Raw genomic sequence first — 26,631 nt, 5'->3', positions numbered from 1 at the left:
GTCTTAACAAATACATGAATAGGATGGGAATAGAGTGATATGGTCCCCGGAAGGGTAGGGGGTTTTAGTTAAGTTGGGCAGCATGGTCGGTGCAGGCTTGGAGGGCTGAGGAGCCTGTTCCTGTGCTGTAATTTTCTTTGTTCTTTGTTCTTGTAATGGACCCCACCCTGTGTTCAAATTAACTTTTGAAATGGAACAGTCAAATGAGCTCCCTTTCCTTGATTTGCTAGTTGGGATATCTGCCAAGCTGTTCTAGCTTAAGCCTTCTTCACTGGTCAGTATATGCGTTGGGATTCCTACAGTTCAACGTGCTATATAAGATTGGCCTTATTGGCAACCTCATAAATAGGACCCAAGGCATTTGCTCACTGTGCAGCTGAAATAGTGTAGATTAAAACCGTTCTGCAAGATAATGGCTATGCTGATGAGATTATTGCTCACTGTATATTGTGCAAACTCATGAACGGGTCGAAGGTGACCACTTTCAGTCCTGAAAAGTGCCCAGCCTACCTCCGATTACCCTGAACGGGTATCTGAACAATTTGAGCAACAGCTGAAGCTAGCCATTTCACGATGCTACTACGCAGTCGCACACTAACGGGACGCTGCAGTCGAGGCCAAAAGATACAAAATTCTATTCCAGTGGGATGCTAGGTATGTAGGCCATATGTCCCAAAGACTGGCAGATCGTATCAAACAGCACGTCCCTTTAGCTGTTCACAACAGGCGAGGGTTTGACCAGGCCCAACCAGCCTGTGCTTACAAAATTCATAACACGTTGCTCGGCACTAGATGTGATTCTGCAATTGGACAACATTGATGTGCGGGTTAGGTGGATTGGCCGTGCTAAATTGCCCCTCAGTGCCCCACGATGTGTAGGTTAGAGGAGGATTAGCCATGGTAAATGCGTGGAGTTACAGGGATAGGGTGGAGTGCAGGCACTGGGTGGGATGCTCTTTCGGATAGTTGGTGCAGACTCGATGGGCCGAATGGCCTCCATGGGATTCTATGGTTCTATTTTCTAAACAATCCTGAGTGCACCGTAATCAAATCCTGTAGCAGGCTTGTGACTTGTCTGCAAACATTTATTAGAAGGCGTGCCTAAAATTGTAATTTTGCAATTTTTGATACTTTGTGGATAACCTTTCCCACCGGATGGCCACTGTGACGTGCCCTTCTCCTTCGAGTGGGAAAGGTTAAATTCCTCCGTTTGTGTCACTTTATTCATATTCCATGTAGACCAGGGGTTTTCAAACATGCCATACAAGGGGAAGACCGAGAATCCTTGCATATATTGACAAACGCTAAGGGTGCCCCAGTCACACATTCCAAAAGGGTTAAATTATGAGCGCAGGATAAAAGCAAATTATTGCGGATGCTGGAATCTGAAACCAAAAGCGAAAATGCTGGATAACCTCAGCAGGTCTGGCAGCATCGGTAAGGAGCTTTGACAAAGGGTCACCTGGACTCGAAACGTCAGCTCTTTTCTCCCCTTACAGATGCTGCCAGACCTGCTGAGATTTTCTCTCTTGATTTCAAATTATGAGCACAGGTGACAAGGACAAGGCTTGTATCCCGTCAAGTACGCAAGAGATGATCTAATTGAAGTGTTTCAGATGATTAAAGGATTTGATAGGCGAGATAGAGAGAAAATATTTTCTCTGCTGGAGAGTTTAGTACAACTGGACATAACCTTAAAATCAGAGCCAGCCATCAGGTATGATGTCAGGATGAGGAATTCTTCACACAAAGGGCAGTGGAAATCCAGAACTCACAACCTCCCTCTTAACCCCCAGCCCCCCCAAAAAACCGGCTGCTGAGAAGTTAATTAACCATTTCAAAAGCTGAGACTGAGAGCTTTTTGTTTGCTAAGGTTATTAAGGATTATGGAACCCAGGTACTAGATGAAGATACAGATCAACCATGATATAATTGAGAGGTTGAAAGGCCTCTTCCTGTACACAAGCAACAATCACTTCTTTTCATTTACAGCAATGGAAAGGGACACCGTTTTTAAAAAAATCATGTTGTAGCGATTCGGTGAATGCAAAAACTTAAAAGGGTCTGGAAATGTGATGGTCTTTAATTGCGGTTTCATGTTCCATCTCTGTTAAACAAAATTCCAAGCTAAAAGGACTTCACGCAAAACTCCTAATTTTGTCCTTACGGCTTAACTCAGTCCCAGACGAGTCAAGCCCAGTTCCAGAATGAGAGGACATAACCCTAACTGATATTTAAAATGCAGTGCTGAAGGAATGTTACCCTGTCAGAGATGCCATTTTTCAGATAAAATGCTAAACCAAGACTTTATCTGCTTGTTCAGCATTACAAGAAAAAAGGGAGTAGTCTCACTATATTGTGACCAACGTTTCTCTCCTCAACTAACTCCAATAAAAGGAACAGAAAGTAACCAGACATCTCATTTGCTGTTTGTGAGTGCAAAAATGCCAGCTGTGTTGGTCTGTATAACATCAGTGACACTTCAGCACAGTATTCCATTGGTTATGAAGCAAGTTGGCACTTGCTACTTAAGGTTCAATCAGGTGCTAAATAAATGCAAGAAGCAAACCAACTTGTGAAAGAGTAAATGCCATCAACTTGTTTAAGCAAAGAAGATGATAAAATGTGCACCGAAAGAAAAACTGAAAGGAAAGAAAGAAAGGCTTGGATTTATATGGAGCCTTTCATGGATGTCGCAAAGCGCTGTAGAGTTAATTCAGTACTATTTTGAAGTGTTGTTACAGTTGTAACATAGGAGACATGGCAGCCAATAGCTCCCTCCAAACAATAATGTGATAGTGACTAGGTAAAAATCTGCTTTTGTGATATTTGATTGAAGAAACATAGAAGACAGGAGCAGGAAGAGGCCATTCGGCCCTTCGAGCCTGCTCCACCATTCATCACGATCATGGCTGATCGTCCAACTCAATAGCCTAATCCTGCTTTCTCCCCATAACCTTTGATCCCATTCATCCCAAGTGCTGTATCCAGCCGCCTCTTGAATACATTCAATCTTATAGAAACAACATTGAAGAATGAGCATTGGCCCCAGGACTGTGGGGATAACACCCATATTCTCTGAAATGGTAGTATGGGATCTTTTACCCTTCCAGGGAGGGCAGACGGAACCTCAGTTTAATGTCTCATCTGAACGATGGCGCCACCAGAAGTGCAGTCTTGAGTCTTGTCCTATTTTTGTGATTTTGTAAAATATCATCCTTGTTTTCAAATCCCTCCAAGACCGTATCTCTCCCCATCCCTGTAACCTTACTCATGCTTCTATTTCCTATATTTCCACAGCCATTCTTGATCTCTGCGGTTCTCTAATTCCGTCCTCTTGTGCATTCCCCACTGCTCCTGTCAACCTACCATTAGTGGTTATCCCTTCAGCCACTGAGGCTTTAAGCTTTGGAATTCCCTCCCTAAAACTCCCCCTCTCTCTATTCCTTCTATTAAGGTATTAAAACCTATCTCCTAGACCAAGCGTTGGTCTTGCATGGCTTGGGGTCAAATTTTGTTTAATGATGCTCCAGTGAAGCACATTGGGAGATTTCAGTAGAGTCATAGAGGTTTACAGCATGAAAACAGACCCCTTGGCCTAACTTGTCCCTGCCACCCAGTTTTTAACATTAAGCTAGTCCCAATTAGCCCATATCCCTCTATACCCATCTTACCTATGTAACTGTCTAAATGCTTTTTAAAAGACAAAACTGTACCTGCCTCTACTACTGCCTCTGGCAGCTTGTTCCAGACATTCACCACCCTCTGTGTGAAAATATTGCCCCTCTGGACCCTTTTATATCTCTCCCCTCTAACCTTAAACCTATGCATTCTAGTTTTAGACTCCCCTACCTTTGGGATAAGATGTTGACTATCTCTACCTTATCTATGCTCCTCATTATTTTGTGGACCTCTATAAGATCACTCCTAAGCTCCAGGGAAAAAAGTCCCAGTCTATCCAGCCTCTCCTTATAACTCAAACCATCAAGTCCCGGTAGCATCCTAGTAAATCTTTCCTGCACTCTTTCTAGTTTAGTAATATCCTTTCTATAATAGGATGACCAGAACTGTACACAGTATTCCAAGTGTGGCCTTACCAGTACATTAAAGACACTATATAAATACAAATTGTGCTTGTTTTTGTGTGTGCTGTATGACATATTCTGCTGCCTTTAATCGTATGGTGAATATTATTTCGTTAGATCAACAAGACAACTGGAAATATTGATGTCTCTAGGATTCTAAATCTCTATCAGTTCACTCAGCTGTATCGGGAGATCACCATGCAGGCAAGTGGGGTTCTTACCCAGAGCAGCATCTGTGAAGGGACGGCAGCAGATGGATCGTCGTGTCAGGCCAGTATCTGGCTGGGCAAGTGAGTGAACATTTGATAATTAGATTAATGAAGTACTGAGTGTTCCAGAGATGCAATATTAATTTCATGGCTTGTTGATCTGTTCTCCACTGCTTCCAAAAGTCTCACCTACGTCTGGTGCCTTACTAAGAGAGCGAGCTTTGAAAAGGATTTTGTGTTTTTGTTTACAGAACAGTATTTTGAAATCTTTCTCCCATAAAAATAAGACATTCTGGGCACGAGGTGAACACTGGTGAAACTGGCATTTATTTCCCATTCCTGGTCGGCCATTGAGGAGGTGGTACCTTCCTTGTGGTATGACCAGATCTGCAGAGGCTGAGACCAACAAAAGGAAGGCTTAATAACAGACGATGGAGCTGACAGCAAAAAAGGGAAAAGCACAGGAAGTTTTATTTGTCCTGCCCGTTACTCACCTCTCATGATACTTAGAGAAAGAGAGTAATACGTTGTCCTTTGAGGGTTTGACAGGCTAGGTGCTCAGAGGCTTATTTCCCCTGACAGGAGAGTCTATAACTAATGTCAAAGTCTTAGGATGGATGTTGTCCATTTATGACTGAGGTGAAGAGATATTTTTCTCTTGGAGAGAGTTCAGGTCTGAGATCAATAGATATTTGTCTCAGTCTCAGAACAACATATTTGAACAGTCTCAGACTGTTCAGGTCTGAGATCAATAGATATTTGTGCACAGTGGCACAGTGGTTCGCACTGCTGCCTCACAGTGCAAGGGACCCGGGTTCGATTCCCAGCTTGGGTCGCTGTCTGTGTGGAGTCTGTATATTCTCCCCATGTCTGCGTGGATTTCCTCCGGTTTCCTCCCACAGTCCAAAGATGTGCAGGTTAGGTGGATTGGCCATGCTAAATTGCCCATTAGTGTCAGGGGGACTGGCAGAGTAAATATATGGTGTTACAGGGGTAGGGCCTGGGTGGGATCGTTGTCAGTGCAGGTTCGATGGGCCGAATGGCCTCCTTCTGCACTGTAGGGATTCTATAACTGAATCAAGGGTTATGAGGACAGGGCAGGATAACGAAGTTGATGTGGATGGGCCCTGCTTTTAATGAGTGGCAGAGCAGACTTGAGGGCCTTCTATCTTCCTCCTGTTCCTAATTCTTGTGTTAGAGTTTGTGGTCAGTGATGAAGCAATGCCCTGATATTCATCTCTGAGGCATGGACTTCCTGTTTCCTGGCGGAAGTTTAAATCTGGCGTCAAGTCAAGGGCATTTGAAGATGAGCAGCAGCTGCCGTGATATTAGTCTTTCAAAAGGGAATTGGAGCAGCATCTGAAGGGAAAACATTTCCAAGGCCACAAGGAATTGGGACTAACTAAATTGCTCTTGCAAAACACTGGACAGGTTTGGTGGCTGAATGACCATCTGTGCTGAAAGCCATTCTGCGATTCTAAACGGGGTGAGCAGTCAACCACATTGAAGTCATAGCGTCGTCATGGCACAAGCACAGGCCATTGGCCCCACTCAGTCCATGCCGGCTCTCTGCAGAGCAGTCCAGTCAGTCCCAGTGCCCAGATCATAGAACCCCTACAATGCCGAAGGGGACAATCAGCCCATTGAACCTGTACCGGCAGCCATCCCACCCAGGCCCTATCCCTGTAAACCCATGTATTTACCCTGCTAATCCCCCTGACACTAAGGGACAATTTATTATGGCCAATCCACCTAATCCTCACATCTTTGGACTGTGGGAGGAAACCGGACCACCTGGAGGAAACCCACGCAGACACAGTGAGAACGTGCAGACTCCACACACATAGTCACACGAGGCCGGAATTGAACCTGGGTCCCTGGCGTTGAGAGGCAGCTGTGCTAACCACTGTGCTGCCCTACCCATCACCACAGCTCTGCAATTGTTTCCCCTCAAGTGCCTGTCCATTTTCCTGATGAAATCATTGACTCACACAGATCGCAAACCTAGAAGTTGAAAACACTGAATCTCTTCACTTTTTATTCACACAACAAAATAGCTGATTGGTTTTAGGTAGAAAATACAATACTCACAGAACCATAGAATCCTACAGTGCAGAAGGAGGCCATTCAGCCCATCAAGCCTGCACCGACAACAATCCCACCCGGCCCTCGCATAACCCCATGTATTTAACCTGCTAATCCCCCTGACACACTCAGGGGCACTTTAGCATGGCCAATCAACCTATACCCACACATCTTTGGATTATGGGAGGAAACCAGACACGGGCAGAATGTGCAAACTCCACACACATAGTCACATGAGGCCGGAAGTGAACCTGGGTCCTTGGCGTTGAGAGGCAGCAGTGCTAACCACTGTGCCACCGTGCCGCCCCTGGTATATTGACATAAATAAAGTTTGGAAAGCTCTGTTTTATAAATGTCTACGTTTTTTATCATCATGGATGACGACATTTGACATTCCACAAGTGAAAAGAATAGCTTTCCCGGCCAGTGAGGGTAGTAGGCAGTAACTATGAAGTTAGCACACTGTTTCAAGCCCCCTCCTCCATCAGTTCCTTGGAGGAGGCTCGGCTATTAAGTGGCTTTCAGGCACTTTAGGTGGACATGCTGAACCTTCCCCAGGGTTCAATCCGCTGCTCAGAACTGTTGGCAAATCAGAGGCCACCAGTTCCTCATTGTCATCAGTGCCACTGAGAGCAGTGGCAGTTTGGGCATTTGCTGATGGACTCTGAGCCAAAGGTGAGTGAAGGCAGGGGGACGGCGGTGTAGGGGATGGCTTTCAGCAGTACTCCCCTTCCCAATACTGGGTCTCTCAATCCAACATAGTTGCTGGAATTCTACCGCCCCAATCGCCATGGGATCAGAGCGGGCGAGGGGCGGATAATGGAAATGTCCGTTGACTTCAGGCGGGATTTTCCAGTCTTGGGTCAAGCAAGGCCGTAAAATCCTGCCCCGTTGTGACAAATAATGAGGGTGTCGTTTCCTCTCCCCCACCCCAAAAAGGCCTCTGGCAAACACAGCCTTCAGGAGATGCGGGAAAATTGTGCAGCTTCCATTTAATCCCTGAACCACCACTAAATTGTTGTGCGCTTGGAATAATGGGTGTCAATTGGCTCACTAATGCTACTATACGATTCAGTGGGAGCATGTTCCACAATCGTCCTACTCTTTGGATGAAGAGGTTTCCGTTGAATTCCTGAACAGGTTTCTTGACGAATGTCCTATACTGATGGCTTTTAATTTGCTCTTGCCCATGAAAAATAATTTCTCTGTATTCACTCCATCAAAGTGTTTCATAATTTTAAAGATCCTTACTCCTCAGCCTTCTTCCCTTCAACCTATTTCTTCCCCCCCCCACACACACACGCGCACACAGACTCGTCCCACGCACACAAGACTCGTCACACACACACACACAGACTCGTCTCCCCCCCCCTCCCCACACACACACACACACACACAGACTCGTCTCTCCCCCCCCCTCCCCTCACACACACACACACACACACAGACTCGTCTCCCCCCCCCCTCCCCACACACACATACACAGACTCGTCTCCCCCCCCCCCCCCTCCCCACACACACACACACACACACACAGACTCGTCACTCTGGACTGATAATAGCACCAGGGATCAGTAAGAAGATCATAGTTTCTGAAGTCCTTTAGGTAATTGATTTGTGACAAGTTTGTGTTTTTGTTGAAAATGGAAAATAACATTTTGTTGCCTCCTGGTTTTGAATAGCTTTTGGTAGATCTTGTGGAAGTAAACCCTATTAAAGTAAAAAGTAAAGTTTATTTATTCGTCACAAGTAGGCTTACATTAACACTGCAAAGAAGTTGCTATGCAAATCCCCTAGTTGCCACACTCTGGCGCCTGTTTGGGTACACTGAGGGAGAACTTAGCATGGCCAATGCACCTAACCAGCACGTCTTTGGACTGTGGGAGGAAACTGGAGCACCCGGAGGAAACCCACGCAGACACGGGGAGAACATGCAAACTCCACACGGACAGTGACCCAAGCCAGGAATTGAACCCAGGTCCCTGGCGCTGTGAGGCAGCAGTGCTAACCACTGTGCCACTAAATACTCCACAGTGTTGCGTCTGCACCTGGTAGCAGCGTTTGAATAAAATGAAGTAATATAAGACTGATATTTTTACATTAATTTGGCCTAGTGATGGTTCAAAACACTCCAGTTACAAAGGAGGCATGGTCAGTAATTTCACGAAGTCAGTATTTGTTCTCAACCCTGATATTTGTGTGGCAACGCAGTAGTTTGTCCTCTACGCTGAGATAGCTCATGTCTGCTGTGGCTTTCTGACCACAAGATGGTGTCAGAAACATCACACGAGGCTGCCCATCTTTTTAAAAGATATTCCTTACAGAGAGAGAGAGAGATGTGTATGAAAACATGTCTATAAAGAACACAGTGACTTGTCTGTGCTTAAATGGCCTCTGGGGCTCTGAAGCATGCAGTTCTCCAGAGCCGCAGTGCTGACTGGGACAAAGGTACTAGGGAGGTTAATCAAGAACAGCGCCATAAACAAGGGCTTGTCTCTGGGGAGAAAGAGAACAGGAGAACAGCAGTAAATTCTTTAATTGGGGATAGACTGTGATCAGATGTAATTCCATGACTGGCTGAGCAATCTCTCTCTCAGAAATCGTCAGCTATCAGGTTTCAACAATAGCCAGTGTCCGCCCCAGTTATACCGGTGGTAACCTTGCTCCCTCTCCAGCTTTGATGTAGTTAGTTGGTTGGAACACTTCACAATATTTGTATACATATCCGATCTCCCTGGAGTGACGATGGGTAACGTCCTGCCTGTTGCCGGTATTGGCTTAGAATTCCAGAAGTGATCTACGTTTAAAGTACTTGGACTGCCACCGAATATTTACACTGTAGCTCAAACTAGGGTGAACCTAAAATGCCCGGTGACTGCACTGATATTGGATTATCTAGTCAAACCTAGAATTAATACCTTTCATTATCCTAGATAATCAAAAATGTTGTGAGTTTATTTGGATTTAGTTGACCTTTTAGTTGGTGTGTTAAATGTGTGTATACTTTGTGCAGTATGTTTGATCGGCATAATTATGTATTGTCCTTTACTTGAACAGACGTGTTTCAATTCTAATCATTTTTTAAAATAATCTTCAAGTTGATCAACACTTTCAGCAGCAAAAATAGGCTGGCTATCCTTTTGCAGCACAGATATTGCATCAAAAGTGATGCAGAGCATAATCTACATAACCTGTGTTTTTTTAATAAATAGTAAATTGAGCAACAGCTTTCAATGCTAGAAATATTCCGGGTCCTCTTTCGCTTCATGATTGTGGCTTAAAAAGTGACTGCAAAACAGAATCTACATAATAAACGTGTGAAGAAGTAAACACGCTTACAAAATTGAAACCAAATGCTTATTTGCTGTAATAGACTGCTGAGAAACTGAGTACGTGGTGGGACACCGAGTGACTTACTGAAAGCACCAGCAATATCCGAAGCTTAAAGAAGCTTACCAATACAGCAGCTTAATCCGCGGATAAAAATAGTACCATCATGGGATCTGATAAACAACTCCCAGGAGAAAGCTACACGAACCCAGCTAACCCGAGGAAAATCACACACTGTAACTTATTCCAGTTAATAGACAGTGAACTGATTGATTAAGAATGCGCAGCTCATCACTTCTCGGCCTCTTGGCTAAGATCAGTCGTCAGATCAAGCCCAGGATCAGGTGCATTGCCTTATCTTGTCAGCTTGGATCTTGCAAGTCTCTCTTGTGGGGACCATGAATTGGATTCAATTTGAATTGGTTTTTGGAGTAAGCAAGTAGATGGATTAAGAGCTTTCCCTGTCCGCTCTGCGTCTTGGCTTTGTAACTTTAAGAATGGAATACATTTTTTTTAAATAATGGACAGCACAGAAACAGGCCATTCGGCCCCACTGGTCTATATCAATGTTTATGATTCACACCAACCTCCTCACCACCCTGTTAAACCGCTTCCCCCCCCCCACATATCCTATTTCTTTCTCCTCCCCCCCCCCCCCCTCATAATTATCCAGCCTCCCTATAAATGTATCTATGTTATTCCTTCAACCACTCCCTGTGGGACAGAGTTTTACATTCTCACCACACTCTAAGTAAAGAAGTTCTTCCTGAATTCCCAATTGAATTGATGAGTGATTGTCTTGTTCTGATCTTTTCCCAGCATTGTGTTGAATAGCAAGTACATTAACTCACCTCAGCAAACTTCAACCAAATATTGCGAATCCATTGAGTTGACACCAAGCTTTCCAAACACGCAGGCCCAAGGACTTCACAAAGGGCACAGCAGCATGTGGGCTGCGTGGTAGCCACAGGCGGTCATTTGGACAATCCTGAGCAAGAGGATAGAGGCACAGTCCACAAGCCCCAGTGTTTAAAAACCAAAATGTTTAAATGTTTGTGAAGTTTGTGTTTGATCAGATGTAAACCGAACGCTGTTTTGTGCCTTCTCTATAGGATTAAGGAGATGACTGATGAGGAAGAATGTTGTATCTGTATGGATGGTCGAGCAGACCTCATCTTGCCCTGCACCCACAGTTTCTGTCAGAAATGTATTGATAAGTGGTAAGTCTGTTCATCTTCCAAATGTAGTTAGCTGGGGAAGTAGCCTAATAGAATGCAGCTATATTAGCACGGAGACAATGGGCCAGATGACAACCTTCCATGCCGTAAACTATCGTGATCTAAGCTATTTAACAAATAGATGTCCTGCACTAGCCCTGTGAATATCAAACAATTCTGATTTGACCCATTCCCTACCTATCCTTGTGATGTGGCCGTCAGGGGAAAGGCTGGCATTTATTGCCCATCTCGAGTTGTCCATTGCGAAGGTGGTGGTGAGACACCTTGTTGAACCTGAGCGGGGGAATAGGACACCATCCCCAGCCCAAACGTTTAAAAACAAAAGGTTAGAATGTTTGTGAGGTTGATCAGATGTAAACAGAACGCTGTTTTGTACATTCTGTAGGATTAAGGAGTCTCGCTGTACTGTTAGGAAGGCAGTTCCAGGATTTTGCATATTGGCAGAATGAACATCCTTTCTCGGCCCCTTTCTGTACACTTTTGCCTAACTGATAGAATCTCACTTTTGGGCAATTAAATGAACTGATGTGTAGAGTTATTCATTATTTACTGATAATACTTGACTATTCCGATGTATAAATGAACTCGTAGAAGGAGTGTGCAAACACTGATTATGGAACCAACCCCCTTTTACAGCTGAATGCTAAACCTGATACAATGCATGTAAATTAGAAACGTAGAACATTTCGCACAGGAGGAGATTGTTCAGCCTTTCTTGGATGTTGATCTAAGTAATCTTGAACCCCCTGGGTTCGATTCCTGGCTTGGGTCACTGTCTGTGTGGAGTCTGAATGTTTTCCCCATAACTGTGTGGGTTTCCTCCCACAGTCCAAAAGACTGTGCAGGTTAGGGTGCATTGGCCATGCTAAATTCTCCCTCCGTGTACCCGAACAGGCGCCGGAGTGTGGCGACTGGGGGATTTTCACAGTAACGTCAGTGTTAATGTAAGCCTACTTGTGACACTAATAAATAAACATAAAAACTTAAAAATGCTTGTAGTTGCTTCCCTCCCTTCTGGTCGGGCTTGTTTTCATTGAATCATAGAATTGAGGCGTGGGAGGTGGGAATTACTTCTCTGTCCTTCCCCTGCAACTACAGGTTGCAGTTTTGAGCTGCCCTTTCCTGCTTCCACAAATAGCTCCCCATCTTCCTCTTCAGAATGAGTGGGCAGCAGCTGCCTATTTCAGATATGTTTCTCTTATTCATTTCCTGTGATATTGCTACTTCCACCTTTCCAATTGCACCCAGCCCCTCGGCAGCTCTTATATCATATCATGACAATAATTAGGTCAAGTGATTCAGCAGCAATGTGCATTTATATAGTGCCTTTAATGTAGTAAATTGTTTCAAGGCATCTCACAGAAGCATAGTCGGATGAAAATTGACACCGAACTAAAGGAGATATTAGGTCAAATGACTAAATGCTTGCTTTTATGCAAGGTCATCCAGTCGTTACAGCACAGAAAAAGGCCATTCACCCCTTGGAGTCCGTGCCACCCCTTGGAAGAGCAATTCAGTCAGCTCCATTCCCCTGCTCAATCCCCGTAGTCCGGCAAGTATATTTCCCTCGAGAGCCTGTAAATTCCTTTGAAATCATTGACCATCTCCACTTCCACCAGGCTGTAGAGTTCCAGATCGTTACGACTCACTGTGTAAAGTCATTTCTTCCTAATCCCCCTCGTATCTCTGGCCAAGACCTTCAATCTGTGCTGTCTGGACCTTGTACCATCAGCGAATGGGAACAATTTTTCTTTGTCTACCTTCTTTAAACCTGTTATAATCTTGTACATCTCTACCAAATCTCTCCTTAACTTCCCTTGCTCCAAAGAGAATCACATAACTTCTCCAATCTTATAGTGAAAACCACTCATCCCTGGAATCATTCTGGTAAATCTTCTCTGCACGTTCTCAAGGGCCTTAATATTCTTCCTGAAGTGTGGTGACCAGAACTGGGCACAATACTCTAGTTATAGCTGAACCAGAGCGGTACAAAGATTCAGCATCGCTCCTTTGCTGTTGTACTCAATACCTCTGTGTAGCCTATGATCCCAAATGTTTTGCTAACTATTCTCTCAATGAGTGCTGCTGTCTGCAAAGATATTTCCAACAACATTGAAGAAGCTAGACACCATCCAGGACAAAGCAGCGTGCTTGATAGGTACCCCTTTCACAATCACTCACTCCCTCCGCTACTGATGAATGGTGGCAGCAGTCTATACCATCTACAAGATGCACTGCAGAAATTCAACAAGGCTCCTTAGGCAGCACCGTCCAAACCCACAACTGCTACCATCCAGAAGGCAAGGGCACCGAGAACACCACCAGCTGGAGGCTTCCCTCCAAGTCACTCACCATCCTGTTAGGGGTCTTGGACCAGAGCCCTAAGGTATATTATGAAGCCAAACTAAACCCCAACAATTTTTCTATTCTGGCATAAATGTGAGGATAGGATACTTCCTTCCAGGAATGATTCCACTGACAAATACTTTATAATAAAACAAACTTTATTTAATAATGCAGTTTAAATATTCATCTAACAAATGAAGCAGCTTAACTATTAGCAGTTGAACAATATTTAAAAATGAAAAGGAAACAACTTTAATTTCTAACTTATTACTGTTTCAGTTCCAAATAAGCAACATTCCTCTTACAGACTTAAAGGCCACTTTAAATAGTTAGCAACCATAAGTATACTTGGGGAATATCACGCCTACCATTATCAATTTTCACCCCATCCATTCCCTCTGCAATCTACACTTCTACTAATATTTTGTCAACATCCTCTTCCTTAGTAAACACTGATACAAAGAACCTATTAAATATTCTAGCCATGCTCTGTGCCTCTAAACATATATCAAGCTCCTTAGCCTTAATAGGTCCCACCCTGTCTTTTACTGCCTGTTTATTATTTACATGTCGGTAGAAGATTTTTGAGTTCCTTATTATGTTAACGACATTTTATTCGCATATTCTCTCTTTTCCAGCCTTATTCTCCAATGCCCCTCTGAACTTATTGTATTTGACTAAGTGCTCACTTGAAACATTTACCTGAAATCCATCATTACCATATTCTTCATCTCCCTCTTCATCCAAGGAGCATTGGTTTCAGTTTCCCCGACATTTTGCCCTTGTTGGAGTGTACTTAGGACTGTACCATTAAAAAAAAAGGTGGTACAGTGGTTAGCACTGTGCCTCACAGCGCAAGGGACCCATGCTCGATTCAGGTCTTGGGTGACTGTGCGGAGTTTGCACATTCTCTCCATGTCTGCGTGGGTTTCCTCCGGGTGCTCCGGTTTCCTCCCACACTTCAAAGATATGTGGGTTAGGTGAATTGGCTATGTTAAATTGCCCCTTAGTGGCAGGGGGACTATCAGGGCAAATACGTGGGGTTACGGGGGTAGAGGCTGGGTGGGATTGTTGTCAGTGCAGGCTCGATGGGCCGAATGACCTCCTTCTGCCATGTAGGATTCTATGATTTCCTCAAAGATCCCCCATTGTTCTGTTACAGTTCCATTTCACCTGGGCTAGATTCCCTCTCATCCCATTGAAGTTAGACCTCTTCTAATTTAGAAGTTCTACTTTAGATTGTTCCTTGCTCTTTTCCTGTACAAATCCTAAAGGAGGTGAGAGAGACCACAGGTAATTTTCAGATCTCAAGGCTGCCATTGGTGGGGTAAAGAAAATTGGCTTGTGCACGAGACCAGAATTGGAGAGGTGCAGAGATTTCAAAAGACGACAGGATTTGGGGAGGTCACATAGGTGGGAAGAAATTAGGCTATGGAGGGATTTGAATGTGAAGATGAGAATTTTAGAATTGTGGTATTGATGGACCAGGAGTCAATGCAAATTGGTGAATATAGGCATGATGATTAAGCAGCACTTGGTGCGAGTTAACAACAAGGAACAACAAACGTTAGCACTTTACTACACTGCATGCTGACTGTGAGTGAGTGAAAACCTTGCTCTTTAAACCCCTGAACTGGGAGTTTGCTTTATTTCTTTGTGGCAGGAGTGACCACAACCGGAATTGTCCTATTTGTCGACTGCAAGTGAAAGAAGCTGGCGATTCTTGGGTTGTGTCCGACGCACCTACAGAAGAAGACATAGCGAATTACATTCTCAAAATGGCTGATGAGGCTGGGCAGCCCCACAAGCCCTGAGACTTACTGAGGGGCGTTCATCCTCTGACTGAAGGAGACTGCTTAAATCTGGCCTTTTACGAAATAAGTTTTTTTTAACAGGTTTTATGAGCAATGAGGCCCCTGTACGTCGGATCACTTTGATTTTGTCCTGGCGGATCGATCATGAGTTGAAGCAGACTGAAGCCTGATTGAAATTTTTGGTTGGTGTTCTTGTATACATAAACCCATGCAGAGATTGATGCTTGGTCACATTAGCATTATGTTTTTGGCTTCAGGACACTCCGTAGCTATCACTGCACTCTGCACTAAGTGAGAACATTTGAATGACTGCCTGTGAGACTTCACTTAAATTGATAAGCAGTGTTTGCCTTTAAAAGCAGAAACTTATAACCCAATCTTTGTGCCTAAGCTGTTTGCTGCATGGGAATTTTGGTTGCCAGACCCAGACAGAGGTTTGGTGATATTATTTCCTAACTATTCTTTATTGGTGAGATTTAAACATTTGATTTATGCTTATAATTGCTTGAAAAAAATGTGAACAATGTAGAATTTAAGCTGGTGATTTGATAGTATGTTCTTTTGTTAGGGTACTCCTAGATTTTCAGAAGTGTGTATTGTCAAATAAATTTGTATTTTGCAAATAGTAATTAATGAGGAGTGAGAACACAGCGAGTGTGACGACTTAAACAATGAGACTACAGCTTGTAAAAATAACCTGTTTTGGTTTAGAATTTAAGGCCACTTCAAGGTCATGGTCTGTACCTCTTCTAACCAGCTTGTATTTTCAACAAGAAGATCTACTGAAAATGATTATTTAATGTGCATTAGTACTTTAATTCCACATTGTTGGAGAAAGATGCCCCTGCCCTTACCCTTTGCATGAGAAAACTATCAATTTTTTTTAAAAAGCACAACTGTTCAAATATCTTCAAAGAATCTGCCAAATCGGCCTAACTGGCTGATCCCATCCAAACTTGCTGTTACCTTTCTCCATCTCATCATCCCTCCAACCATTAGCTCATTCATTTAAAAGATTCCTTCTTTACATTAGAAATTCCCCCCCCAAAAATTGTTTGCCTTTTTTTTAAGAAACAGGGAATACTTTGATTTTCACAATTAGATGTGAGAGCAGAATATAAAATCCTATATTTCTTCTGAGGGCTGCGTGACTCATCGGGTGCTAAGTAAACTGAAATGGTAAACACTTTTGGAGCGGGTTGCTATGTTACTCATTATTGTGCAATATCAAACTGGTCTGTTGTGGTGATAGTATTTATCAATTATATTCATATTTTAGCTCCCCACTTTGGGATGGGTATTTTATCGCCAAGAAAGAAGCAAAATATCTTGCTTCATTACTCTGATACCAGAAAGTGCGCTTTAAAATTATACTGCCACGTGGATTACAGTAGCTTTTGCAATGAGTGAGATGTTTCAATTAGCACATGCCTGAAAAAGTTCCTGTAGTTCACTGGGGATCTTCTCACTCGAGACATGTGCTCCTGGTTGGTACAATCATCTCATTTACCATGATTCATTTACGAATATTCTCAGTTAGGAATAGAAACATGAATTTAATTCCATGGTTAGAGTAATATGGGGGGGTGGGGGTTGGAGGGGAACAGATGGCTTGCCCCTGTCCTCCCCACCCCCGCCACTTTCCCCCAACCTCCCCAGAAGCAACGTGGGTATGGTGCCATTCCGCTCCACATCAGTCCACCCAGTAACCATGCCACACAGTGGGCGAGCTAAATAGGGGCATTGTGGGAGTGCCCCTCACCGGGGAAGAATTCCTGCTCCCCGGAGCTGCCGGCCAATCCATGAGTCCCAGCAAGACCCAAGAGCGCCTTAGTGGGGGCTCCCAGGACTGCAACAAGGCAGATGAAGATGGCTCAGTACACTCCAGAGCCAGAGTGGCCTTCAGCAGGGAGTGTTTGGGCAGGTTAAGCATTGGGGGGGTGGTGTGTTTAATGGAGCAGATGGGTAGGAAAAAAGAGGGGGTGGGGCGGGGCTGCACCCCCTTCTCCCTGCCGATCCACCAAGTGCAGCCCCTGAAGATAGTAAACCCCTCTTCCTGTCTTTTGAAAACAGTTTTTTTTTGTGTGTCTTGTCCACTCCTTGGGGTGAATTGGGCTTATTAGAAACATGTTAACAGGCCCAATTGACCCTGGATTATTTATTTAAATATTACAGTGTTGTTTTATGGGGTGAGTGGGAAGATGGTGATTTGGGCACTCGCGCTATTTGATGTAATCCCCACCACTGAAAATATGCCTGGCAGGGGCATGTAAAATGCAACCCTACGAGAATCTTTATGACCTTAACCAGACTCCACACGTTAGGCTGACAGGATTTGAAGTGGTGCCTGAATGGTTAATACTTTAATTGCACACTGATGAGTTTTATGATACTAAGTATTAAAGTGTTGTTTTTTGATTGTCTAAGTTGCTTGTTGATGGATAGATGTACACTGATTTCCCTTGTTTTACAGGAAGAAATTGTGATACTTTCATGTTCGGTAGCTCTGGGTAGTTCCCTATTGGTGAAATAATTTTTAAAATTCACTTTAACTGTTGATTTAGTGTAAATAAAATCTTTAGTCTGTTCACTGTTCCTGAAGTAGCATTACTCCATCATTCTATAAACAGATCTTAGCAAAATGACTAAGCCCAAGACTTCCACAATCCTTCAACCAGGACTGTTAAACGTACGTCTGTTTACCTGTGCTTGTTTGCTGGTGGGTGAGGGGGAGAAGACTTGCCTGTGTAAATGTGTGAAAATTAATAAATAAAATGCTCTCACTATTAATAAGGGTGACATTTGTGATCTTGCCTATTATCCCGAACTACATATAAATGTCAGAAATAAATATCGAATGTTTATCATTTTTAAACTATGATGTTCAGACACTCGTGTTGGGATTTGAAGCTACCATGTTTGGTTACCGTGTCTGGGGCAGCGCGGTGGTTAGCACTGCTGCCTCACAGTGCCAGGGACCCGGGTTTGATTCCCGGCTTGGTTCACTGTCTATGTGGAGTTTGCACGTTGTCCCCCGTGTCTGCATGGGTTTCCTCCCACAGTCCAAGGATGTGCAAGTTAGGTGCATTGACCGTGCTAAATTCTCCCTCAGTGAACCCGAACAGGCGCCAGAGTGTGGCGACTAGGGGATTTTCACAGTAACTTCACTGCAGTGTTAATGTAAGCCTACTTGTGACTAATAAATAAACCTTTAACTAACATTTTTGGTTGGGGTGCAAGAGACAGGGTGCTTTCGGGATATTTATAAACATAGGAATTGCCAGAGGATAGACCAGGCTGCATCTTGTTCCATCTTGGTAGTCGCATTATCCAAGGATAATAAGAGTTATTGGCTAATGACAGGAATCGGTCTCTATCAACTTAAGGGGGAGGAAAGTACCCAGTGGTGGAGAGCTTTGGGAACCATAAGTCTAAAGTCACCTGTCCCACTCGAGCACAATACTCACAACACCGATTAATGACCAAAGCTCTGGTTAGACCACACCCGGGGTTCTGTGAGCACTTTCAGGCACCACCACTCACGTCAGGAGGATGGGTTGACTTGGAAGGAGTGCAATGTAGATTTACCAGAATCATAGCTCATCTCCCTTAAGGGTTAACTTGCGAGCAGTGATTACGCAAATGGGGGTTGTGTTGCCTGGAATCTACAAGTTAAAGGATGATTAGGTCAAAGTTCAATATATTAAACAGAACATTTAGGGTGAATAGAAATAAATTATTTCTGCCACTGGAGGCAAAGCAGTGCCTTTTTATTTTGAAAGCCAATATCTCCACAAATTGTCAACGCTTCCACCACTCCTTGTACCCAAGGACGCTATTGTATGCGGTTTTCCTTCCATATGTGGAGGTGTGATGAATGAATAAAGGATAACCCTGTGCATTATTCTTCCTTTGTCTCGCAGAGTCTTTGAGCACATTCCAACCTCTGCCAGGTCACTTTCCTGGGTGGGACGGCTGTGGGAACTTGCATAAGTATTGGTGCCAATTCTTGGCTTTTATCCCAGCAATGTTATTGCTAGTTGATGCATGTATCTTTTGTAAGCTTGATCAGCTTTGGAGTGCAAACAACTCTTCCTCCTTCAAAAAAAAGTAGAATTCTCTTTAGTCTATGAATGCTCAAGTTGGGAAGGAAGCCAGAGGGACTGTTCGACTTGAGTTCTCTATAATGTCTGCTGGAATGGTGCATTTCTCGGTTCTGCTGGTAGAACCTGTGACAGGTAGAAGCCGAATGCACGGTTAATGTTAAATTGGCAGCTCTGGGCTGTGCACAGAGAATACCTAACTTCTTACTCGGAGTCAGTGATATTTCTAGCCCTATGAATCCAACCTGGATTTTAACAAAATATCCCAGGAGGAATGGGGCAGTAAGAGCAGAACACCTGCCTCTGAATCAAGAAAATTGTGCGTTGTGAGCTAGGTTGACACTAGTGTGTAGTACTGCATTGTTGATGATGTCTTTCAGATGAGACATTAAACCAAGATCCCCTCTACCCTCTCGGGTGGAGGCACAGTGGTACTGTCACTGGACTAATAATCCAGGAAAATGTTCTGGAGAGCATCGCCTCCCACCATGGCAGATAGTGAAATTTGAATTCAATAAAAATCTGGAATTAAAAGTCTAACGATGACCATGAAACCTTTGTCGATTGTTGTAAAAACCCGTCTGGTTCACTAATGTCCTTTTGGGAGGGAAGTCTGCTGCCCTTACCTGGTCTGGCCCACATGTGACTCCACACCCACAGCAATGTGGTTGAGTCTGAACTGCCACTCAGTTTGATGACAATGAGGGATAGGTGTAACCCACTGAGCCACGCCTAGCACCCTGATCATTCATGGGACATGGACATTGCTGGCTGGCTTGCATTTGGTTGCCCATCTCAATTGCCCTTGGAGGGCAGTTGAGAGTCAACCACATTGCTGTGGCTCTGGATTCACATGTAGGCCAGACCAGGTAAGGATGGTAGATTACCTTTCCTAAAGGACATTAGTGAACCAGATGGGTTTTTCTGACAATCGACAATGGGTCATCAGTAGATTCTTAACTTCAGTTTTTTTTTTATTGAATTAAAATGCCACCATCTGCCGTGGTTGGATTTGAACCCAGGTTCCCAGGACTTTGGCTGAGTTTCTGGATTAATAGTCCCGTGATAACTCCACTAGGCCATCACCTCCCCAAGAGGCAAACAGCCCACTTGGAATCATGGAATCCTACAGGGCAGAAGGAGGCCATTTTGATCCATTGAGTCTGCACCGACCACAATCCCACCCAGGCCCTAGCCCCATAACCCCATGCATTTACCCTGCTAGTCCCTCTGACACTGAGGGGCAATTTAGCATAGCCAATCCACCCAACCCGCACAGCTTTTGGACTATGGGAGGAAACTTGAGCACCTGGAGGAAACCCACGCAGACATGGGGAGAACATGCAGACTCCACACAGGCAGTGACCCAAGCCGGGAATTGAACCCAGGTCCCTTGTGCTGTGAGGCAGCAGTGCTAACCACTGCGTCACCCACTTAGTCCAGCATTTCTTATCCATGTAAACGAACACTAGCTAGTGCCTGTTCACTCACACAAATGCATTAATGGTCAAACAAAAGCCACTCTGCAATGACAGAATCTGAGTTTGAACCTGCACCTGTTCGATTTAATGATTTTACATAAAATTTCACTCCTTGGCGAAATACATTTACATTGAAGAAGGTACAATGTCCATAGAACTGACATCAGTAAAGCAGTTTAAAAAAAAAGTTAGATTCAAGAACTTAACACCAATGGTGCTGGTGTTAGGTTATTGAGGAACAGAGAAACATGCCCTGGCTGGATTAGTACTTTAGACCTAGTTGACTATACAAATTGAAGCTCGATTAAAGTTTAATAGTGTACTGTACACTTTATACACTAATGCTATAATATACATATATATTCACAGTAGTATCTGCACTAATATTTAATTCTTTTTAAAAATCTATTTCGTTAAAATAGAATTAAGCGTCCGGTGAACATAATTGATATTATGGCAAAATACATGCAATAATCTCAGGTTTGGCTGTAAGGATTTAATCGCAGTAGTAGCTGTGCTTTTCTGGTTATGAACCAGCCTGGTATCCAAGTGCATTTAGAAGTAGTATATTGGGCTCGCACAGTCCGTAGCTGATCCCCTTTATTGTCCCTGCGGATATACGGGCCTGCTGCTAATTTATCGACATGCTCAACTCTGTTGACTTCACTGCATCCACCAGGAAGGAGAGCTCATTGCACAATGTCTCGAACCGAAAAGCCATCCGGATCTGGGCCACGTTAGTCTTCCGGATGTCGTTCCCCTCAGGCCCCTCCTTCAAATAGTTTACCCCCAAGTAATGTTGCTTCTCCTTTCGAAAAGAAATAAAGGCAGGTATGTTAGCTCAGCTCACGACCCTGTAGAATCATCGAAATGTACAGCACGGAAGGTAGCCATTCAGCCTATCATATGTTTCAGTTTATGGGGTCACAAGTAGGCATCACACCAATGAAGTTACTGTGAAGATCCCCTATTTGCCACTCCGGCGCCTGTTTGGATACACTGAGGGAGAGTTTAGCATAGCCAATGCACCTAACCAGCACGCCTCCTCACCTACAACACCTGCATTGCCCCTCTCTTTTGTGAAGACAAATGGAAAGCATTCATCAAGAACCATGCTCGTGTCTTCCTCTTCCACACTCTGGAAGGAATTCTCCCATCCCGCCCACCATGGGAACCATGCAAAGGTCCATTGACCTTGGGTGGGATTTTCCAGTTTAGAGGTGAGCGCGGCTGGAAAATCCCGCCCTCTGTCTCTAATTAGTCCCTCTCTTTCCTCAGTTATTTTCTTGTTCTTTATGTGTCTATGAAGCATCTCTGGGTGTTCCTTGATTTTACTTGCCCTTTTTTTGCTCTCTAATTTCCTTTTTAATTTCACCTCTAAGCTTTCTATATTCCTCTCGGCTTTCTTGGTATCTGCTGAAGTCTGTGTGCTGGTGAGCGCCTATAGTTTTATTTTGTTTATATGTCCAATTCAATCCAATCAAAGTCCAATTCAAAGTGTCAGCAAGTGAGACATTCCCGATCCAAGCTGACAAGACAGGCCTCTCACTTCCTGTCTTGGGCTTGATCTACATGACCCAAGCTGATTGGAGCAGGCATTGCACCTTCTCCAAGGCTTGATCTCATTTGCATCTTAGCCAAAAGGCCGAGATGCCGCTTTAAAAAATTGTTTCAAATGAAGCCTTAGTATAACCTCATGACTTCAATCAAGTGCAGCATATTGATACTACACTTTATCTTAGCCAAAAGGCCGAGAAGCGGTTGCAGCCTATCAGAGTAGCAAAAGAGCTATAATGTGCCTGTAGTTTTTTTTATACTTTTCCAATTCAATCAAATCAAATCCAATTCAGAGTCTCAACAAGTTGAGACATTTCAGCTCCAGGCTGACAAGACAGGGCGAGCGACCAAAACACCCTGTCCTGGGCCTGATCTACATGAGCCAAGCTGATTGGAGAAGGGGGAGGTTCCTCCTCCAAGACTTGAGCTCATTTGCATCTTAGCCAAAAGGCCGAGATGCCGCTTTAAAAAATTGCTTCATATGAAACATATGAAGCTTCAATGTAACCTAATGACCTCAACCAAGTGCGGCCGACCATGGGCTGCCGACCATACTACACTTGATCTCAGCTCTGTTATCTGTGGTGTTTTGATGGATTTGTTGGAACAGAGAGCAGTTAAGAATACCCACCTTGCTGTTGGTCTGCCGTCACATATAGGCTAGACTAGGTCAGACTGCAGATTTGCACCCCGCTAAGTGTCAGTGAACCAGATGGGGTTTTTATGACAATCCGATAGTTTGATGATTGTTAACGAGACAAACATCTTATTCCAGATTTATTAATTATTTGGATGTAAATTTCCCCCACCTGACTTGGTGTGAATTTGAACTCACTCACAGATCATTAGTCAAAGTTTCTGCATTACTGGTCCAGTGAAATGATCGCTGTGCTCCCGTTCCCCCACTGCTAACACGCCTCCTCTAACCCTCTGGAGGCAGTGCCCAGGTTATCATAGAATCCCTACAGTACAGAAGGAGGCCATTCAGCCGACCCAGTCTGTACTGATCACAATCCCACCCAAGCCCTATTCCCTTAACCCCACACATTTACCCTGCTAATCCCCCTGACACTAGGGTCAATTTAGCATGGCCAATCATCCACACATCTTTCTGACTGTGGGAGGAAACCGGAGCACCTGGAGGAATCTCAGGCAATCACGGGGAGAAAGCACAAACTCCACACACACAGTGACCCGAGGCCGGAATTGAACCTGGGTCCCTGGCGCTGTGAGGCAGCAGTGCTAACCACTGTGCCACCGTGCCACCCTGTGAGTTACTGAACACTTGCCCGCACAACAGAAAACCATAAACTGCAGGTCACCTCCACACCCAAAGCATCCACCCCTCCCTAGGAATATAGCTGCTAGTTTAGCCTGTGCTTTGTAAATCATGTGGCACACCCTCAGGAGTCAGTCTCTCGGCATTAATCTGTTAATGTGCTTTCAGCGATTGATTCCGTGGAGCGGGCCAGCTCGCACGTACAAAAGACCATTCTCCACTTTGTGCAGTGCTGTCTGTGGCTGTATCGATTCTCAGCTTTGTCTGGAGAAAAGTGAGTGCGGATTATAATGGGAAGAACATTCTCCCATGAGAGGGAGGCTTGGCACCGTGTGTGCGTTTGCACTCAGCGACCGCTCATGTTTCATTGCTTAGACTTCAGAATTACATCATGATAAAATCTTTAAGTGCTCTCTCCGTTGTCTCGGTGCAGCAGAGGGGCTGGACTACACTGGACAACGTTACCTACAGTTTTGGAGTAAGGAACAGTAAGTGAAGCCCAGAGTCCCGCAGTCAGCCATGGAAGTTCTTGCTCTGTCTCGCAGCGAGCACCTTACACACACTGGATGCTGCAGAGTAGGAAGCCCCTCAATCCCAAAAGACAGCAGGCGTTTCCCTGAGGCTCTTAGTGTAAATGTTTCCCATCACAGACTGACTGGAATTTGCCTCTGTTAAAGGGGGAGGGGGAGGAGACCCAAGAGGGAACTTAAGACACCTTCTGATCTCGGGTGCCTCTGATCTCTGGCAATCTTTCACTTGCAGATGGCAGAATGAAACCTGTTCCTATCTGTTTTGTCAAGTCTCACAATTCACTGGCTCTCTGTTCATTGACAATCTCCACCTCCGCCTCGCCACGCTACCTGAGCACTGAAACCTGATGTTCATAAGATCCTTCAGGGGGTGGGGCCTTATTAAGGGTACTGTTTCTATAGTTTTACCTCATGAGACAATCCGCTTTGAAGCACGCTGTTCCTCGCTATCTCACACAGGTCACAGGTGCTGAGTTTCCACACCTGGGCAGCTATTGCATATTCCTCCATGAGTGCTTCCTGGATCAGAACAGAACAATTTGTTAGTTCCCTGCCTCAAAGCACAAGCCGCAACATGCCAGAAGCAAACTTGACTGGTATCATCCTTGTACAATCCACCCATTTTAACAGTGCCTAAAGATAAAGGCTTTTAAAAAAATAGAATCCCTACAGAAAGAGGACATTCATCCCATCCAGTCTGTACTGACTCTGACAATATCTCACCCAGGGCCCCCGCCCTATTCCCTTAACCCCACACATTTACCAAGACTAATCCCTCTAACCTACACATCTTTGGACCCTAAGGGGCAATTTTACCATGGCCAATTCACCTAACCTTCACATCTTTGGACTGTGGGAGGAACCCGGAGGAAACCCACGCAGACGCAGGGAGAGTGTGCAAACTCCACACAGACAGTCACCCAAGGCCGGTATTGAACCCGGGTCCCCGGTGCTGTGAGGCAGCAGTGCTAACCACTGTGCCACCGTGCTGCCAGGCTTCTTCAGCAGCACCTCTTAAACCTGCAACCCCTACCACCTAGAAGGACAAGAGAAGCAGGCACATGGGGATACCGTCACTTGCAAATTCCCCTCCACGCCACACATTATCCTGACATGGAACTATATCACCACCGTTCCTTCACTGTCACTGGGTCAAAATCTAGGAACTCCCTCACTAACAGCACTGTGAATGTACCTACACCAGATGAACTGTAGCACTTCAACAAAGTGGTTCATCATTACCTTCGAGAGTAATTAGGGAATCTGCAATAAATGCTGGCTTTGCCAGCAACACACATCTGATGGATGTTTTTTTTAAAAATTGAATTATATTCTAAATAAATGGTTATGCAGGACATTTGGGAATTAATTTCTGCAGCCTTTTCCACCCATCCATCATAAGCACAACAGCGTGACAACTGTGTAAACTATACATCGTGATGATACTGTGCTATTCATATATTTTATCTTTCTGTTGAATGTTTAAAATTCAGCTTTATTCTGCAGGTAGTCAGTTTGGCTGGAAAACATTCAGCTCAGATGCTGTGGAAGCAGGATAATTACTCACTTTAGCCAGGTAATGTTTACTAGATGGACTTTTGTTTATACATAAAAGGTCCCTTGATGTTTTTGATTGAAGGAATGGAATGTGGGTTTTTGATGAGGTTAATTGACAGGGTCATTTGATGGAATTATATTTAAACCGTGTTATGAATTAAATCTTGCTTTGATAAAAGATCCCTAGTTTGTCAGTATAATTACATCTGGAGTGAAACATCCTATCCTCGTATTCATATCAAAATAAAAAGATTGTTGGGATGTAGTCTGACTTCATAATATATCTCGGGGTTTGGGTCCAGGGTCCGAATACATTGCATGGAATCTTTATGAAAAGTATCTGGCAAGGAGGGCAGAATCCAAATGCTGGTGACCTCTGGCACTCACGGTTAATAGGGTCGGAGGTGAATCACCCAAGTTAAATAATGGCAGATGATAGGATGTTACTGTGGGTGCAAGATCCCGGGAGAAGGAAGGGGGTTGAGCTTATTTGGGATTTACTGGTTTTACAGTCCGGTCCCTCAGGACAGCTGCTGATGCCAGAGGAGCGTTCGGTCGATGGGAATGACTAGTGTGGCTCAGCAAACAAACTTGCTGCTCAGCATGTTAGCCTGTCAACTTCCTGCCAGGACACCAGAGGCCTGGGAGTCACCGTTCTACCAAGTGTGCCCCCTGATGTGGGGGAGAATGTGCAACCTCCGCAGCGACAGTGAGCCAAGGCCGGAATTGAACCTGGGTCCCTGGCACTGTGAGGTAGCAGTGCGAACCACTGTGCTACCGGTAGCTGGACCAATGATATATATTTGGGGCTCTACTGTTATCAGTCAAGTGACCATAATCACTCGAGATAACCACAAGGTTGTCTTGTGGTTATCTCTTGTAAGCGTTTGGAGAGACTGCAGAAAGCCACTCCACAGAACCACCGAATGGCCAGAATATGCAACAGTATTGTGACAATCCACAATGTAAAACTGAATGAAAAACGCTGACATGATCGTTTTACAATGGGGCACGTAC

At 44.4% G+C, this 26,631-nt stretch overlaps 2 protein-coding genes and 1 non-coding gene across 12 annotated transcripts in view; 1 reads left to right on the top strand and 2 right to left on the bottom strand.

Annotated features, from left to right (window-relative positions):
* rnf141 (ring finger protein 141) overlaps positions 1 to 17,900 on the top strand; it is a 32,327-nt gene extending 14,427 nt beyond the window's left edge. The window contains exons 4-6 of the mRNA XM_078220861.1: positions 4,203 to 4,375; positions 10,822 to 10,929; positions 14,957 to 17,900. Of these exons, the coding sequence (XP_078076987.1) occupies positions 4,203 to 4,375; positions 10,822 to 10,929; positions 14,957 to 15,107 (432 nt within the window). The 3' untranslated portion in view covers positions 15,108 to 17,900. The remainder of the gene's footprint in view (positions 1 to 4,202; positions 4,376 to 10,821; positions 10,930 to 14,956) is intronic.
* Positions 17,901 to 20,747: 2,847 nt separating this feature from the next.
* LOC144498931 (AMP deaminase 3-like) overlaps positions 20,748 to 26,631 on the bottom strand; it is a 59,908-nt gene continuing 54,024 nt past the window's right edge. For all 10 annotated transcript variants that reach the window (XM_078220860.1, XM_078220855.1, XM_078220854.1 and 7 more), the window contains 2 exons: positions 24,466 to 24,576; positions 20,748 to 21,499 (listed from right to left, as the gene is read on the bottom strand). In XM_078220860.1, the coding sequence (XP_078076986.1) occupies positions 21,323 to 21,499; positions 24,466 to 24,576 (288 nt within the window). In that variant the 3' untranslated portion in view covers positions 20,748 to 21,322. The remainder of the gene's footprint in view (positions 21,500 to 24,465; positions 24,577 to 26,631) is intronic.
* On the bottom strand, positions 22,264 to 22,453 carry LOC144499296 (U2 spliceosomal RNA). Its single transcript, XR_013498799.1, has one exon. It is a non-coding gene; the product is annotated as a U2 spliceosomal RNA (small nuclear RNA).

The sequence above is a fragment of the Mustelus asterias genome, chromosome 9 (assembly GCF_964213995.1).
Source record: "Mustelus asterias chromosome 9, sMusAst1.hap1.1, whole genome shotgun sequence".
Classification (NCBI taxonomy): Eukaryota; Metazoa; Chordata; class Chondrichthyes; order Carcharhiniformes; family Triakidae; genus Mustelus; species Mustelus asterias.
The sequence above is the reverse complement of the archived record's forward strand: the minus strand, read 5'-3'. Positions and strand labels throughout refer to the sequence as shown.